The following is a 19,314-nucleotide window of genomic DNA, read 5'->3' as shown; positions in this document are numbered from 1 at the left end:
AAAATAATACTGTAAAAACATTGATATGGTTATTAAGCCATACGTTATTTAAAATGGACAGAATATATATATACACATATACATTTGACTAATAGTACTCAACTGGTGCTTCTAACTACGCCTACCCCAGTGTACCTGACCTAAGCCTAATACGTGGGCGGGGATAGAAAGTAGCAGTTTAAGTTAAGTTTGTTTTGCCAAGTGACTGACTCAAGAATTCTCTGCAAGGGGTTATTCAGCTCTGTACCTGTTATCTAGGATGGTTGAGGGATAGTATCTCTCGTCTGAGGTCTCGATATTCCAAGCTGCCTGCGAGGGCTGCTCGGAAGCGCCGGAGCTGGATTTCTCGGCAGGAGAAAGCAGCGTCTCGTTCTCAGCGCGTCAGGAAGGCGGGGCAGCGCCAGTGGGCTTCGCTCTCTGCTAGGCTTCGGCAAGTCTCGCTGCTCCGATCTCGTCACCACCGCGTGTGTTTGCTTAAGGCAATATCGGTAATATTTATACCTGTAAGGTGCCGAGATTGACGTAAGGATGAACATAGATACGTCAATAAGGATGTCATACGAGCTGGTCGTTAGCACATTCTTTTACTGAATTTCTCGGTGAAATCAAAACAATGGCCGCAGGGTTTTTCCCAGGTTGTCATAGGTTTGATTTGTTTTGAGAACTCCGTATGCCTTATCAGGGGCTGGAGGAATATTGCTTTGCCTAATTAGATGGCAAGCGTTATGACCTAATCAGATAACGCGCTCCTGTGCCGTGGTCTGGCGTAATCAGATAACGGTTTCTGCATCATGGGATGGCTGCTAGTTAACTTGTTAACCAGAATAGGGTCAGGAATAGGGGGATCAATACAGAACCTATAGGAATACATCACAATGCTTCCCAAAGGTTTGTAAAGGACGTTCCTTGAAATAATGTTGTGTAAGAGATTTCAGGCATACGTTTTGGAAAGTAGCAGTGACAGGTGGCATAGGATAATGCTCCATTTCATTTAGAGCTTCGTGGGGTCTACATATTTCGTTTTTTTTAGAAAATATGTCTGCGTGGACCCAAACACAGCTTTTTGGGACATTTTTTGTCCAAAAAATGTAGAAAGCGCGTCATGCAATCCTTTACGATGCAGAGCACTGGAGCACTGGAACTGATGAATGGAATTTCTAGACCGAAAGGACATCACAGTCCACCATTCCTTATAATCAGTATTTTGCAGAAAGAGAAAACACACAGGGTGCTCCAAGTTTTTCATTCGATCGTATACAAATTTGGACTATACCATACGAGGTGTTTATTACAGTAGAATAGTCTTTTGTACTTCCTAATTTTTTTGCTAACCAGGTGGTTAACACTTTTCTTACCTCTTTTCACTTGTATATTTCAACGAATTTGTCAACTAGTAACCACAACTGACAATATTTCTCAGTGAATGCTGTAAAGAGTGTTTTGTTTTCTCATAAGTTACCTTTAACATTTTTTTTTGCTAGTGACTTTGACACTGAATGGATATTGCCAATCTTTCCTTGCAACAACTTTAAAAGGGTGTGAAACTGAAATTCACAGTTTTAACTTAAAAGTTGATAAAAGTGCACATATCTTTGAGATCTACAGGTAGCATTCGCGAGCAATGTTAGGAAATTCCCATTAGAAAACATTACTGCTTCAATCACTGGTACTCAAAACCTGTTTACAACACTAAACTCATGTCAATAATGACAAACTGAGCAGGTACAGATTTTCTTGGAGTTAACACCTACCTGGTTATTTAAATAACGTGTTGTCATTGTTGCCCTATTTTTAATGCTATCATAAACATTTGTTTGCAAAAGGAAAAGCATCATCTAAAAATAAGACATCTGGTTCCAGTTAAATACTAAGCACTATACACTGGGAGCAAGAGGAACACCCTCATCTCACCCTCTAGGTCAGTGATACTCAAAGTAAGGCCCGGGGGCCGCATGCGGCCCTTCTGACCTCCAGCCACGGCCTGTGGAGGGAGTTCCTGTGGGGCAGAAAGGCAGGGCGGGGGAGGGGCAGGGTGGTGGGTGCTAAAAACCAGAATATGGATAATTGGAGGTAAGTAAACAATTTAATAAATTAAATGAATTTCGTAGCGCGCAGTGCATCGCAAAATGTGATGCAGCGCGCGCTACGAAATTCGTCTTATTAATTAAATTGTTCACTTACCTCCAATTATCCATATTCCGGTTTTTAGCACCTCCCACCCTGCCCCTCCCACTCCCCACCTTTCTGCCCCACCGGAACTCCCTCCACGGGCCGCGGCTGCTGACCTTTACATGCGGCCCCTTTGGCAGCAGCAGCAGCACTGGGCTGCTGTTTACACGACTCAGCACTAACATGGAAAAGAATGTTGAGTATACAACAAACGCGTATTTAAAGGTTAATTGCAGGTAGGTAAAGGATGTAACTAGGCCTTTAACTTTAGGAACACCTTCATTTTTAAAGACAGCTAGTAGATATACTTGTTTTGCTTTCCCTACTTCCACTTTATACCCCCCCCCCCGCTGACATCAGTGCGGCCCTCGGTCACACCATGTCTTTACAACCGGATACCCTTGCACACAACAAATATAAATACCACAATGTGTCTGTGTGGACATTTGTACATTTAAGAACAAAGACTGTGGATAAACAAGAAAATCATCAAATTGGCCGTGAAAATTGCTGTGTTTTAATGTTCTTTAGAGCAATCCAGCCACCCCAAACCAAACTTTGCGGCTCCCGGGAAAATATGTGTGAGTACCCATGCTCTAGGTCAACCGGTTATTGCGGTAGAAAACATTATCGTAACCCCGATTCATTCACTAATTAAAGTTTTGACCAACTTCTAATGAGGGAGGAAATAGTCTGGGTTCCAAATTCCTGTAATTGTCTTCCTTGCGTCTTCTACTTCTCACCACAGCAATATTAAGAGTACAACAAGAGGATAAAGTCAGGATACCTGAAATGTAATGGACCTAGCAGGATGTAACCAGGCTATGTTCACCACAGCATATTCTACATGTATGATTTAATATTGCCCCTATGAACCTATGACCATATGAGTGATTTCATCAAATAGATACTGAGATCCATTCACAAAGTTTTTTCGCTCTGCAATGTGATTTGTTTTGAACTTCCGGAGTTGCAGGCATGAGATTAAGTCGTACTTAGCTTTAGAAAAAAATACCCTTATTATATATTCCTGCAAGACAACTGCTGTATTCTATCCAACCTCTTTTGTCTGTTTCAAAGCTACTTAGGCCCTCGCTCTGGGGAAATACCGGGATCCGGCACAAACAGTGTAAATCCATCCCATGGTAAAACCACAAGGTGCGGTAATAGATTTACAACCGGAATTCAAGAGGGTCAGAATGAAGCCCTTGAATATGTTTTTATTACTGGTGTGCTCTTTGTTCAGAATATAGCTATAATTAAAATAATTATCACTACACTTGTATAGGGAGATAACAGGCGCAAGGGGCAGACGTGCGATTGCCACTACCACTGGCCTTTTTGTGAGCCAACATCCACGCTCACATGTTTCACAAGCACAATCGTCCTGCCTCTGAACTTAAAAAAACACCCGGTTGACAATAGCATTGACTGTAATTGCAGTTTACTCCAGACTGAAGGGTCAATCATGCCCCCATCATTATAAAAATTCAAAGCTGCGTACTGTACCTGCTCCAGGGTGGACTGTGAAAAGCTGTATTCCTCCAGGTTAAACGTCCGCTTAACTTTAGGGGGAAAAACGTGACAAGACACAAGTTACACAGGGAAAGCATTGAAAGACTCCTACATCATATGCTGTCTTATTTCACGCAAGCCCAATTAAAACAGTAGAAGATTATTTTTACAGTGCAAAACTAGTTTTTTGAAGCAGGCAAACGCTAACTAAGAGCACATAGGCGTTACAGCAGGGCACATCTGACAATGTTGCAAGCCAGTTTATACTGAGGTTCAAGGGTATGTCTTAAAAGAGAACACAGTAAATGAAAGTATCTTTATCTGGCATGGAATAGAAAGCTTTAAAAATGGTTCCAACAGTTTCGGGCATAACAAACCACCACATTCCTCTTTGTAGACCTATTGAATTGTTTGCATTTGCACTTCAGAGAGGTACAGTCGAAGCCCAGGCAAGGTAAGGCGCAGCCGGACCCGATGGGGGCCCGGGGCAAATGCCGCCCGGAGGCGGGAAGCCCTCCCCCCAACCCGTCATGGAAGCCAGCGAAAAAGGGGGTAACAAGGATTGGTCACCCCAAGGTAGCCTATGACCCCCCCCAATCAGGAGGCGAGTTGGCGAGCGGCTGGGGGAGTTAAATAAGGACGCAAGCCCCTGAATGAACACATAACCCCCCTCTGCCAGGAAAAGATAGAATCGCCGCCGGGAATCCTCACCTGGAAGAAGAACTGGACCGTGGACTTAATCGCGGCAGCATACAAGATCAGATGCCTCCTCGACCAAGGTAATGCAGCAGCACTCATCCTCCTCAACCTCTCAGTGGCTTTCAGCACCGTATCCCAACACACCCTCATCACCAGACTCCACCACATCGGCATCCAAGGCATTGCCCTCAACTGGATCTCCTCCTTCCCTACTGGCTGAACACAGAGGATCCATCTACCTCCCTTCTACTCCGTACACAAAAACATAATCCGCTGCATACCCCAGGGCTCCTACCTCAGCCCTACCCTCGTCAACACCTAACACCAGTGCTGTCGGTGTCCGGCGGTTTTAGGCCCATTTGGGTCTCTGTTGAGTCGACTCCTGGGTTCCCTTCCGTGTGTTGGCCCTTCTGATGGTTCTTCATTGGGTTCGGATGGGTAAGTTTTCTTTTGCCTCCTTGGGGGACGCCTCTCTCCGTGTCCCTGTCGACTCCTCTTCTCGAGTTTCTGAGGCTCGCTGTGAGGGGCACCAGTTTTTGATTTTGCGTTCTTCCCTTCAGCCTCTTGTCGTCTCCCATGGTCTTCACGGGGGCCCAGACTCCTCTCCTGGATCTACTTCCTTCGGTGGGGTATTCCTTCCTTTTTGGCCTCTTGCTGCATGCAGCTGACCAGTCTCTTTTTCAGGGCAGCCTTAGTGGTTCTGCTGAGGTGCAGCTTTTTGGTGTGCTGGGAGTTTCTTCTTTGTCTCCTTCTCGAACCCTGGTGTTCCTCGGGGCTCATTTCCGGTCTCTGGTCAGCCTGGTTGTCCAGCGCCTGGTCTCTCTTATGTTGCTGGTCCTGGCCTTGTTGTCCATGGGGACTCCCCCTACGGTGGAGTTTCTGTGGGGACTTTTGGCTTCTTGAGGTTTCTGGTTCCCTGGGCATGTTTTCACCTTCTTCTTCAGGCCTGCTGGATCCAGTGGTGTTGGTCTATGGGTCTCAGAGTCTTTTGTTTCTGCTGCCTGTGCCTGTCCTGTTCCATGTGGGACTCTCATAATTACTCTGCCGGCATTTCTTTTGGCCGTGTTTCCTTGGCTCCCCCGGCTCTGCTGGTTGTGTCTTCTGCTGCTGGCTGGTCCGGGTGTGGTGCTTGTCTGGGGTCGGTGCTGGTTCAGAGGGGTGGTCCCTGCTGGACTCCTGGTGGTCTTCGAATTACCAGGGGGTGTAGGCGGTTTAGCTGGCCCTGGTTCGCTTTCAGGTCTCTGCGTGCCTTCGGGTGTTGGTTCCTTCTGACATTCTGGTTGCGTGGTCCTATGTTTGCCATCGGGGAGGGACCTGTTCCAAGTCCTTGGCCTTGATTGGCAGCAACGTCTTGCTGTGGGCTCAGGTCTGGGTGCTGGGTCAGTCTGCTCTCTATGTTCAGGGGTGAACGGTGTGCAGGTGACTCAGTTGGGCAGGGTCGTTCCATCGACCTGGGATTTTCTCCCTCCTTCCCAGTTTGTTTGACCGATTGGTGGGTCTTTGGGGCCTCCCTGTGGTGATGGACCTGTTTGCGGGCCCGGTCATTGCTTCTGTGGGCCTGTTTTGTTCTTCGGGCCGGTGTCCTGGGGCTCTGGGAGTTGATGGCCTGGCATCTCCTTGGCCTCGGGTCTTCTGTATGACTTCCCTCCCTTTCCGCTGATTCGGGCATCTCCTGGCCGGATTGTGTTGGGACCGGGAGTGGGTCCTTCTGGTGATTCCACCCCCTTAGGTATTTCCAGCCCTTCCCCTGGGGTCCGTGCTGGGTTATGCCTGTCAGCCGGTTGTGTGGCAGGCCTTAGCTGTGTTGGGGGTTCTTGTCCGTTTGGCTGTTCCTTTCCGGGCTTCCCGTAGGTCCTCTGCTCTGCAATCCTCTGCTGGGCATTGGCGGGCCTTTGTGGCCTGGTGGGCTGCTACGTAAGTGGATACCACAGTTGCTGACCTCTTTTTGGTGTTGCGGTTCCTTGTGGTTGGGGCTCCTCTGGGGTTGTCGTGGCTTCTCTGCGGGTGCTGTGGGCAGCTCTTCCGGCTTTTCGGGGCTCCTGGCGTGATTTGTGGGATGACAGGGGTCTGATGCCTCGTTTTTGTGTCAGGGTCTGTTGAATTTGTTTCCTTGCCCTGTCAGGTCCCTCCCTTCATTGAGTTTGCTGCTGGTGTTGTTTGTCATGTCCGATTCGGATTCAAGACGCCAGATGGAGGGAGCGGGATTCTAATTCTAGCCAGTGTAAACACGTATCCGTGTTTTCGGGACCAAGCCAACTCTCTACCATCAATTCCTTGCCTCACCATATCCTAGGGCATTTTCCTTTGTTACATTTCATGCCCTTTAAGGTGTTGGATTTTATTGTTGATTTTTACCGACGCAGGATTGACTGCGATACTGGCGTCTCCTATTTCTTGCATGAATATACAAATTGGTCATTACACGACCTATAATTTCCGTGACTCACCGTGAAACCAGTTACCCTTCCGGGTTGGAATTATCACCGGAATTGGGCCCTGAGGAGTTGTAGTACACTTGTTTGTCTACAATGAAACACGTGTCGGCTGGCTGTATGTAATCTGTACCTGATGACCAATTAAAAGGGAGAACCTATACTCCGGAATTGACTGCAACATTGGATGGTTTCTTCAGAACATTTACTTACACATTGTGTATTGTTACTTTGAGTGCGCAGGACTTTGTGAATTTGTACTTGTGTGGCTTGCCCCACACGGATTGAGGGGTTTCAAGGGTCTCCCCTCCCTGACAGCACCACTCAAATACTTGACACTCATTTTGGATGAAAAGTTAATATTGCTAGAGCGCCAACACTTCCTGCCTACTAAAACCCATTTCTTTTTTTAGCACTATGGTGTTGGATGTCATGTCCGGTCCTACCCCTTTGAGCCCCTTGGGGGTCTCGGGTTGCGCCTCTTGACTTCTGGGACTTGTTTTTTGGTGGCCGTCCCCTCAGCGTGTTGCTTTAGTGCTTTGGGGACTTTGTTGTGTTAATGTCTTTTCTGCAGGCTCGTTTCGGATCGGGTGGTTTTGGTGCCGGTACAGTCCTTTGTCCCTGAGGTCTACTTGGCGTTTCATCTCGGTCTGGTGGTGGTTTTGCCTGGCTTCTTTCTAGCTCCTTCCTCGGCTGGGGAGTCTCTTTTGCACTGTCTGGAGGTGCGGCGTGCTTTCTTGTGGTGCCTGCAGGTTGTGGAGTCGGTACGGATGGGGGTCGCTTTGTTGTTGTCTTTGGTCCTGCTACATGGGGTGTTGTGCCTTCTGCTGCTATACTGGGTCATTGGATTCGGTCCCCAGACTTGATGGCTTCCTTACTTCGGGGGGTGGATCCTCCTGTGAGGGTTCGGGGGCGCTCTTCTCGCTGTGAGGTGGCTGCAGTTGCCGTGTTACAGGGTACATCTGCTGGAGGTCTGTAGGGCTACGACCTGGTCTTTTCCCTCTTTGTTTGTCCGTCACTGTCAGATTGCTAGTCTGAAATGTTTGGATAATGTTCTGGGCTACAGGGTCTTGTCCTCTGTGTTTGGGGCACGTTATTACATGTTGGTGTCCTTTATCACTGAATTGTCCGTCTCTGTATTCTTCTGCTTGCTATGTCCTCACTTGGGATGAAGGAAGGCAAGGGAGGGACTAGAGGTAATGCGTCCATTACTATTGATAATGGCATTACTCCTAGTCCTACTCCCTCACCTTCCTTCAAGGACCCTCCCTCCCGGTGTGGTACATCTGAGTGCTAGCTCGGCTTTTTTACGTACAGGTGGAGGTAGGGGCGGGCAGCGTTTATGTGGGCTGGAGGTGGGTCTAAAGGGAGGGGAGCTCACTTCTTGATGATTCTAATTCTTGTGCATTTATATTCTTTAAAGCGCTAAGCAACTGATTGAGTGAAAATTGATACCACACTCCCCGCCCTTCGATTTTCTGCTGTATGACATCTCGGGTAGCAAGGTTGCCATTCATAATCCTGTAACCTACGTTAGCCAGTCCTACCGCCTCCCAATGTTGGAGTTCCCTTTTTGTCATTCATGGGAGTATGGGATCTACGGATGATGACATACATGCTCAAAATTTGATATAGTATCAATTTTGGGTTGCAAACTGGTTGTAGTTTAGAATAACACAATTTTTCCAGAATCTTGTCAAGAAAATACAAACAAACATGGTGGCTCCTAATTTAAATAGCCTAAGTACAAGAATTAAAAAGTTAGCATGATAGTAGAATTGCAGATTGGGAACAGCCAGCTTCTCTTTCTCTTAAACCAGTCCAGGTTTCTTGATACCTGTGTGGGGGGATTGCTTGTTCCAAAGGAATAAACTAATCAAATCTTTCCTTAAAAAACAGTTCAGTGATCCCAATTGGCAGCACGGAGTGCTGGAAGGCAACTGATTTTAATCAATTCAGTTCTGCCACTTATGGAGATGGGCAAATGACTCCCGCTACTTAAGAGTAATCACATTTTAGAGCTAGTGGATGGATATTTAACCTATAGAGTTCATCTAATTCTTCCGAAAACCAAAATCCCAAATACCTCTTGGGACTGTTATTATGGTAGGCAGCCAGTTCAGAGGGAATAGGACCCTGGTGCGAAATTAAATAAAAGGAGCACATTTGTTAATTCTGTATCCCCCTAAAACAGCAAAGTTGTCAATTGTTTTAAACAATGCTTCAATTGATTGAGCCTTAGAAGAAGAGTAAACCACGAGGTTGTCGGCAAAAAGCTTGAGTTTTGGGGCACCGGGAGCTACTGACTATCTCAAAGAAGGCTCTAATCGCTAGTGAGATGGTTCAATATAGAGAGGGAACCCATGTCTAGTAGTCCTGGAAATTTGAAATCTCTCAGAACTTTTCCCATTAATTATAAGTGAGGTGTTAGCGCCTTTATTAAGATTACTTAAGTTATTTATCAACTGAGCTGGCAGCCCCACCTTTCCTAATACTGTAATCAAAAAGACCAGTTGACTACATCAAAAGCTTTTCCGCATCATAAAAATAAAAGCAGCTGGGAGTTTATTAACCACAACACAATCAATGGCCTCAACCAAAAATAGAGCTATCATTCGGGCATAAAACTGTTCTGATTCCTATGTATGATTTGAGATTATAGGGCAGTCAACCTTGCAGCAATTAATTTAACCAGGATTTTATAATCGATGTTAAGGAGTGCTATAGGTCAATTTGAGTCAAGGTTGGCAGGATCCTTCCCTTTCTTAAAAAAACCAAGCAACATTCTCTCTCAAAAAAGATGGAGTAATGCTACCTCCTGATTAGGAACGGTTCTAGAGTTGTGCCATCGGTGCCTTCAACTTCTCTACAAAGGTCTGATAACATTCAGAGGAAAACCCATCATTGCCAGCTGCCTTTCCCCTAGATAGATGCTTAATGACCCCAGTCAGTCCCTGTGTGGCTTGGCTGACCAGGCCTGCCTCTTCTCCCACCGATATTCTTGAAAGGGACCATTTCTATAGGTACTCAACCATAGCTGAGCCTGGAGGTTCTATTGTTAGGTGTAAATGTCTTCAAAGTGATTCAGGAAAAGCTATTTTTTCTCTAGTCCCTGCATCTGAGCAACCAGGGCTGCTGCACACACCACCTGGTTTACATTCAGGTCTTTTAGTTCCAGCAAAATCACTTGTAACATAGAAGCGGCTCTGTTGTCCTGATTCTTGGAAGCCAGGGTTAATAACTGACCCTGTCTTCCAGTGGTCCCAGGGTTTATTGTAAGAGGGGGTGCTTCTGTCCGACTTGTTGCAACATTTTTTGTGGCTGGAGATATTCAAGTTATAAGAGTTGGACTGGCTGTAGTGGGCACAGGGCGTTTCCTTGGTGGGCCGCTAGGGTGGAGGCCAGTTTTGGACCTGTGAGGAGCCAGTTTTGTTACTGGGGTTGGTTTTATCAACCCCTGTAACAAAAGCAGCTGCAGTGTTTTCCACATGCTCCCACACACCCATCCGCCCCCACACTACCCCCACAGCCAGTCCGACGCAATTGCTGATTTGCAGTCCCAGTCTGGCCTTGGCTAGGACTATGCAGTATTGAAGGACAGCACTTGCTGAGGTTCGTCCTCCTTGATCCTCACGCACTATCATTGCCACTTCAGGGTGTTTGGCTCTTAATGTAACCTGTGTCTTCTTTGTCGTTGTATTTCAATCTCCCATCAGTTAAGGGGTGATAGTTAGTGAAAATTGAGTAACTCTTGCTTCCAGGGTCAGCACCTTTCACTTTATTATCCCAGCAAGAGCTGTGAAGACCTTTCTGGTACAGTAATAACATCTGGCTTGACTTCCCAAGGGCAATCTGATTGTGCAAGTTTATCCTTTGATAACACACTATGCCCCTAGTTAGAATCATGCCCTAACCTTTGGTCAAAATGTCAGGTCATGTTCCCTTCTGAGGACTTGTCTCTTGTTTCCCTGCAACACAGTGTCATACCTGGGGAGCCTAAATATGGTTGACCCGCCCACCTTGCACAAATGCCGAGGCACATCAAAAATCAGTCCAAATCTGTAAGGTAGGCAGTAACCATTATAGTGAACAGAGGAAGTCCATAAGTCAATCTTTTTGCTCCTGTATATCCTCATTTCAGAATCCCATTACATACAGAAACACTGGCAGCCGACGTGTATTTCGTCCGGAAGGACTTTTTCAAGGCTAATAGAGATTGCTAGACGAACAGTACCTCCAAAATCAATGTATTGGAGGTGATCGTAACCATGTATCAGTTTTCAAACGTTATTGGAACCTGAATCTCAAAATTAGACGTGTTCCTAAAGTCACAATCAGGAGAGTTTCCCCAGAACAACGAAAATTCGTAACAGGAAACTGAATGCCCACTGATGGTGCTTGTGCTACATAGTACAGATGGTGATACATTTCAAGCACAACAGGTACATCGATCCAGTTTGACTAGGAGGGGAACATATACCCATCACGTGAACGGACAATATTTGTGTTTCCTGTTACGACCACTAGACTCACCAATCTGAGGCCATTACATTACATTGTACAGTTTCAATGACTGTTCAGAATAAATAGCTCATCAACCAAAACCGAAAGCTAAGGCCAAGACTAGTCCTGCAATTAGTAGGAACGCTCCCTGTCTACCCATAAAATGTAATCAATCAGCTATTTTTCTCATCCTTCTTATCAGGTATTTAATTTGCACCCACAGACACTCATCTGGGAAGTCTTCTCCATTTTGATCCAGGTACCCCTTACATTATTAATTTTAGTTCAGTGAGTCAGCTCTTCAAGAATATTCCATTACTGAGATACGATAACTGGGCAATGTGAAATTTAATCTTACCTTCTTCTAAAACAGAAAAAGCTTGTGATAGTGACTTGACATTATCCATTGGTATTTTGTATGATAACAAGGATGGAAACCTTAATCAGAGAGAAAAGACACATTGTCAACAACAGTCTTTATTTTATGTGGTAGCACTCCTCTCAATGCAGTTAAATCAAATAATCACATATCTAGGCGATCAGAGGGAGAAAAAAAACCAAATACAGCCCCCCACAAAAATTGATATAACATGTTAAACATTTAGGAGACATATCATAATAGAAGGTCTAAATTCTAATAGATCCTACTTGAGAAACACTGCATTTTGACTTAGAATCTTGATACATTTGCTCTTTGTGGCTCTCAGTAATTTCAAAGGAAGATATATGAGGCGAAAGATAATTCGTTGCCCTAGCCTTCTTGCCTTGGCTGAGTATCAAGGAGACATAAAACTGAAGAACGTGTGCAATATGCTTGCAATTGTTACTTCCCTCCCAAACAATCACACAATCAATCTGCCTCTAAGCATCCCAGTGGGTACCAAAATACAGACGCCATTAATTTGTGCAGTGTTTGCTTTCCACTTTCCAACTCCTGCTATTTGATTTATTCTGTTAGAACTTCTAGCCCTTCTTTTCCCCCTTCTTACACACATCGCTCATTTACTCTTATTCTGAAACCAAACACTTATTCTAAAACCAATCAACTACCTCCACCTATAAAGCCCCAAGCAATGGCTCATTCCTGCAAAGCTGAATATCACTGGATTTACACCACTCTTCTTCCATGGCACTCATCTATTAAATCTTCAGTTGCACTCATCTAGCAAATAATTTGTCAAATTATTTTACAATGATATGTTTATATTCCACCCTCCCACCTGGTATTTGCAGTATCCTGGCAACTGGATGCTTCCACTGCTGGATTCTAGAGTGTTGGAATCCAGGAGGCTTGGGAAGCTGGCAGTTGCTGAGGAGCTGGGATGTGACAGGGTTTGTTGTACGCTGCCTAATACATTTCCTAATATCTACAAGTGGCTGTGTCCTGTCATCGCAAATGTATTCAGTTACACCCTCTATTTTCATTGTCAATCAATCAATCAATCAATCAATCAAACCATTTGTATAGCGCACTACTCACCCGGGAGGGTCTCAAGGTGCTTGGGGAAGGGGTATGCTACTGCTCGAACAGCCAGGTCTTGAGTTGTTTCCTGAAGGCGAGATGGTCCTGGGTCAGCCGAAGGTGGATGGGGAGGGAGTTCCATGTCTTGGCAGCCAGGTAAGAGAAGGATCTTCCTCCGGCGGTGGCTCTTCGGATGCGCGGTACGGCTGCGAGGGCGAGGCTGGTGGACCGTAGCTGGCGGGTGGGCGTGTAGAAGGTCAGGCGGTCGTTGAGGTACTTGGGGCCCAGGTCGTGGAGAGACTTGTGTGCGTGGGTGAGGAGCCGGAACGTGATCCTCTTGTCGACGGGGAGCCAGTGCAGGTTCCTCAGGTGGCTGGAGATGTGGCTGCATCGGGGGACATCCAGGATGAGTCGGGCGGAGGCGTTCTGGATGCGCTGGAGTCTTTTCTGTAGCTTGGCTGTAATTCCGGCGTAGAGGGCGTTTCCGTAGGCCAGTCGGCTGGTGACGAGTGCTTGGGTGACAGTCTTCCTGGTCTCGGTCGGGATCCAGCGGAAGATCTTGCGAAGCATACGCAGGGTGTTGAAGCACGATGAGGAGACGGCGTTGACTTGTCTGGTCATGGAGAGGGAGGAGTCCAGGATGAAGCCCAGGTTGCGTGCGTGGTCGGTTGGCTTGGGTGCGGTGCCCAGGGCTGGGGGCCACCAGGAGTCGTCCCAGGCGGAGGGCGAAGATCCCAGGATGAGGACTTCCGTCTTGTCCGAGTTCAGTTTCAGGCAGCTGTCCTTCATCCACTCGGCGACGTCTTTCATCCCTTCGTGTAGGCAGGTTCTGTCAGATCTCCTTTCTTGGTTGTCTTTCTCAGTGTCTGACTGTGGCAACTATTTTAATCTAAAAAGGTATATAATGTTCTCTGCTTCTTACCTACATCAGCTCTGCTGCTTACGTCCCATGGCACTTCATCTTTTGGTGTCATTGACCCTAATTTACAAGGCAAACTTGTTTTGTTCCAGTAAAGGCCAACCCAAGGTTTGCATGTTTGGATCCATTCTTTGCCATTTTCCCCTTCATATTCTTACAGAATACCTGGTATATCTAACATGCTTCAGGTCCTTATCAATCTTTCCTCTAACATGTTTCCTAATCCATTGAAATTTGCACACAAACAGTTCGAAAAAACATCTCACATTGATTACTTTCTTCTATGTTCAAACCTATTGTTTCTTATTCCTGCCTTCACTGCTGAAAAAAGTGCTTAATTTCCTACTCTCAGTTTTTCACTGTTTCATGTTGCTCATTTTGGTTTGCACCATCCACACTGCAAAGAAATTACCCTACTTTCTGGCACCAATCATGCACTGTACTCACTCGTATTGTCCATTAGTGACTTATAGCATGATAGAACCCTCTTCCTGCTATCCTTTTTCTTTTTGGAATGGTTGTTTCCTCCACTCTCATTGTTTGCTTCTTAAATGTTCCATTTGTTTCTCCCTGGGCATTTTTCTCTCTAACTCTTTTCTACTTCACTTTGGGGGTTCCTCTGAGCTCTGCCCTGATCCTCTGCTGATTTCTATCTAATTCCAATCATTGTCAACAATCAAGAGCTGATTGCTATCTTGTTGGAGGTTCCATGAGGGAGTATCCAATAGGTGGCTAAGTTGAGGAAGTGTAGTCCCTGTTGAGAGAAGTTCCATGAGGAAGTTTCCCTAGGTGTGCTAAACCCGGAGAAGACTAGCACCTTGTATGAGAAGCTGCATGGGGGAATACCACCTGTGTGCGATGTGGGAGAAAATTAGTGCCACGTTACAAGGGGAAGTACCCCATGAAGTGAAAATGTGGTGTTGTGGGTGATAGCCACAGTTTCACCAGAATGTACTTTTTTTTTTGTTTTCTATAGAGCAAACTAGACCCAAAGGTATCAGAGCGCTTTACATGAGGACCAGTTGCGTTACAGATGGGCACATTCATTTTTTGTTAGGCACAGGGAGATTAAGTGATTTGCCCAGAATCAGAGGATTTTGAACGTCCATGCCGAGACTCGAACCCAGTTCCCCAGCTCGAGTTTGACTGCTCTAGCCGTTAGGCCAAATCCTCTCTCCAGGCAAGTAAACTCTACCTGCTAATGTGGTTAGGTGTCTCTCTAGTATTCGTTTTTTGTATCATGTCAATAATCTTTCAGTATGAGTTTACTGGAGGCTGTCATCATTGTGTTCAAAAGACATCCTGACGGCCAGGGCGTGGTCAGGATGGCGGCTGAGTAGGACGTGCCTCTCGCTGCTACGACCGCCGATCTTGGCCCAGCGTACGAAGCAACAACCAGCGAACCCCCAAACGGGGCTCCAAACCTGTTTCGACGAAGCGCTTCCCCAGACTAACGACCCCCCCTCGGAGAGTGATGGAGGGGTTTGCATAGCAATGAGACGGGGGAACCTCGACAGTAGCTGTGGGGCGGGAGACTAGCACCCAAGCCTGTCCCCCTGATGCGAGACTTGCACCAGCGGGTGGACTGACCCTTATTGTGCAACAGTGAGAGAAGGAGCGGGCCCTGCCTGTGGCCCTTGGGACGACTGGGACTCCGACGCTGTACAGAAGGCTTTGCGCCGGCGAGCCACCGCTTTAGTGACACTGAGGAGCTTCTGTGGCCGCCCTCAATCCAAGTGGGAAGCGAGAGTTGGGGCTTGACCTGGAGGAGGCAGCAACAGTGGAAGTTGGCCACACCATCGGCTTGGAGGCATTGGCTCGGCTTTCTGGTCTATGGTCCTCCAGGCGCTAGAGTAGACTCTGGAGACCGAAACAGGTGGGACACCCCGACGGTACTTTCTCTGAGCCTGGGGAGAGTATCCATACCGGACGCTTTCGTACTCCTCCATTGACTGAGACACCCACCTCAAGATGGCCACCAACAAGCCCCGCAGGGACAAATCACTCAAGGACCTCCTGCTTAAGGCCTTTACTGGTGGCTCTGAGCCAGCCCTGTTGCAGAAAGACCCCCCTGCGGGACCGGGGGGAAGATCAAGAGGGGCCTGTCATGCGCAGTGTCCTGGAGTCCCAAATTTGCTGACCTCACGAGTGAATTCCATTCAATGAAGAAAGACCTCATGGCAGAGATTCGAGAGATGCAGCGCAACATCGACTCGGTGGGGGTGAGAGTCGATGAGCTAAAGAACCAAACGTCTGCCAGAGACGACGAGGTGTCCCAACTCCAGCAAGAAGTCCAGCGCCTTAGGGACCAACATTTAGACCTGCAAGCACATGCCGAGGATCTTGAAAACCGTTCCCGCCGTAATAATATAAGGATCTGCAAGGTTCCGCAGGGGACAGAAGCGCAGGATATCGAGGCCTTCATCATAGACCTTTTTTGTCATTTATTAGGGAATCCTCCGGACCTGAAGATCGAACTCGTCCAGACACATAGAGTGGGACTTCGACATCTACTGACTGCCCCCCCCCCCATGGACATTCTAATATGCGTGCATGACGTCAAGCTCAAAGAGCGTATCATCCGGGAAGCTCGATCCAACCACCCCATCGAGTTTTGCTCCTGCATGCCTCTTCTTTTCCAGGACTTGGCGACTTGCACACTGCAGAGGCGCCGGGAGTTTCGCCCCATCACAACATTCCTTTGCGCTAAAGATGTCACCTATTCTTGGGACCACCCTATCTTTAAATTGGAAGGCAAACTCTGACAGATTTGATCCTTTCCAGAAGAAGCATCACTTCTTCGACTTCCAGAATGCGACGACTCTGAACCGGGGCGGAGCAGAGTGCCGAACGGACTTCACACGATGGCAGCGAGTCGGGAATTTCCCGCAGAGCCTTCACCCAGACTAGGAGGCCATCGCAAAAGAGCGGTCAGCTATCTAGCAATCACTAGCAGACAATTTGTACTCGGCTGATTGACATGGTTTGAATGAGGCGCTGTCTTCTGCATCCACCCTGGGATCCACTTGGAGGTATTCATTTGGGCCCTGTTTGGGGTGGGGGCGGAGGGGAGCTCCTGCTATCCATCTTACGCCTCACCACAGGGTGACTGCCCGGGCCTTTCGTGGACTTCGGCAGTAAATGTTTTTGGTTGTTAGGTTTTGGTTTTGGGTTTCTAGGTCCCGTCCTCCTCCGCTTATTTAGATGAGTGGCAGTTACCACACACCGATGCTTCTTTTCCGGCAGTGCAGACCAGTGTGCTCTCCTGCTTAGCCTTCTCTAGGTCCTCCCCACATGCCTCCTGATATTCAGGTCCTTTCCCTTAACGTTAGGGGACAGATGCCATTCAGGAACTCACATGACTGCTGGACCGAAACGTCCTTTTGGGAGGCGACTTTAATCTGGACTGTGACAAAGCAGAGGACCGCTCGGGGCAGAGTTAGGGACAGTGTGGGAGACTTTCAGGGGAAGTGAAGAGACTTCTAGCAGAGGCTAGACCTATGGTAATATGGAGACAGCGCCACCCAGGCACCAGGGAATATACATTTTACTCGCACCCTCACAAGACTTACGCCAGAATTGACTATGTACTTACCTCTGACTCCCTGACGCAACAGACACGGGATATAGAGATCCTATCCTGCCCCTTGTCTGACCACTCGGCTGTGCAGCTGTACCTGCCTTTGCATTATCCCCGGCCCGCCCGCAGGTTGTGGCATCTAGGTGAGACTCTGTTGCAGCGCCCTTCGGTAATACAGCAGATACAATAATGCTTGACCGATTACCTAGATCTCAATGACACACCAGCCATATCTGAGACAACCCTGTGGAAAGCATGGAAAGCGGTGGTTAGGGGGGAGTTTCTGGGCATTGCGGCAGCCGATAACAAGGACAGGAGGGAGAAATGGGAGCGTTTAATGGGGGAGGTGACAGAACTGGAGCGCATCCATCAGAGGACGGGGGCCCCTAGAGCCTGGAAGCTCCTTAAGGCGGCCAGGGCACAACTGGCGGGACTGGACGTGGACTAGGCCAAGTATGCAGCTCTCCACCTGAAACACGCGTTTTATGTGGGGGTAGATAGGGTCAGGCGTCTCCTTGCTAAGAGGCTCCGGGCGCAGCAACAAATATCTTGTGTCACTGAGATTCGAGACAAACAAGGGAACGTACACGATACAGATCCCGAATTCGCTGACATGTTCCGGCAAATCTATGAGGCACTATATGCTGCCCAGGACCTCCCTGTGGACAGGCCCACTCGCTATCTTCAGGGGGCTTCCACTGCCAAATTATTCCCCGGTCAAGCGGAGGAACTTGAGGCTCCTATCTGCTTGGAGGAGGTCATCTCCGCAATCTCTCGCCTGAAGCTTAACAAATCGCCGGGTGCGGACGGGTTCCCCTCTGCCTTCTATAAAAAAGTTCTGTGCTGGGCTTGCTCCACTCCTCGTCCTGGTTTTTAACTCAATCGGGTACACCTCAGCAACCTCACGTCCGCCCTTCTTGTTAGAGGCACTGATCACTGTGATCCCCAAGCAGGGTAAAGACAAGCACCAATGTGGGTCTTTTCATCCTATCTCCCTCCTCAATGTCGATTTGAAGATATTTACTGGTATTCTGGCACACAGGCTCTCTCGACATCTCCCGGGGCTAATCTATCCCGACCAATCCGGGTTCATTCCTGGACCCTAGTGCTCCGACAATACCAAGCGACTTCTCCACCTTGTGGATCGGTCGGAGCGCTTCGGAGCGGATGATCCTCTTGGTTGACGCTGAGAAGGCGTTCGCCCAGGTCCACTGGCCGTATCTCCGGGCGATCCTGGGTCACTTCGGCATCCCAAACCGCTACATCGACTGGGTCTTTAGTAGCTATACTAACCCCACAGCCATAGTGCGGGTGAATGGGGTGGCATCATTGGCCTTTCCTATCCGTAGAGGGACTCAACAGGGGAGTCCACTGTCACCGCTCTTGTTCGCCCTCTACATGGAGCCTATGGCCCAAAGGGTCAGAGTTGATCCTGGTATCAGAGGGGCGCACTTTGGGGGGCCAGAGCATAAACTCTGCTTATATGCGGATGACGTGGTAGCCACATTGGAACACCCTAGGGAGTCCCTGCCGGCCTTCCTGGACGAATTGGATAGGTTTGCCTTTGCCTCGGGTTTCAATATTAACGTGCACAAGTCACAGACCATAGATCTCTCCCTGGGGTCGGAGACACAGGGGATACTTCAATCTTCCTACCCACTTCAATGGGTCCATGACTCCATTTCGGATGTACGTTGTTACAACGCATGCTTTTACTACGCATGCCTTTACAACGCAGGATTTACAACGCAAGTCGTTACAATGACTTGCGTTGGGGGGTGCTGGCTAGTGAATAGTTTAATTTACTATTCCAAATCCAGTCCCCGTTGATAGTAGGGAAGGTGCTGGATAGTAAATTAAACTATTACCTATCCTAGAGCGCCTCCCAACGCAATTCGTTGTAATGACTTGCGTTGAAAAACCTGCGTTGTAAAGGCACTGCGTGGTAAAAGTTGCGTCGTAAAGGATGTTTCCCCTCCATTTCTTACTTAGGCTTGCAGGTTTCTCCCACTATTGTGCCCACTAAAACTGCGAA

General features: G+C 47.7%; 1 protein-coding gene across 1 annotated transcript in view; it reads right to left on the bottom strand.

The window, feature by feature from the left end:
* LOC144770056 (ABC-type organic anion transporter ABCA8-like) overlaps positions 1-19,314 on the bottom strand; it is a 2,854,033-nt gene that overhangs the window by 51,103 nt on the left and 2,783,616 nt on the right. Inside the window, exons 37-38 of the mRNA XM_078654287.1 lie at positions 11,677-11,756; positions 3,679-3,734 (exon numbers count right to left, since the gene is read on the bottom strand). Of these exons, the coding sequence (XP_078510413.1) occupies positions 3,679-3,734; positions 11,677-11,756 (136 nt within the window). The remainder of the gene's footprint in view (positions 1-3,678; positions 3,735-11,676; positions 11,757-19,314) is intronic.

This window comes from Lissotriton helveticus, chromosome 7 (genome assembly GCF_964261635.1).
Source record: "Lissotriton helveticus chromosome 7, aLisHel1.1, whole genome shotgun sequence".
Lineage (NCBI taxonomy): Eukaryota > Metazoa > Chordata > Amphibia > Caudata > Salamandridae > Lissotriton > Lissotriton helveticus.
Note: the sequence above shows the minus strand (reverse complement) of the source record. Positions and strands in the feature narration are given on the sequence as shown.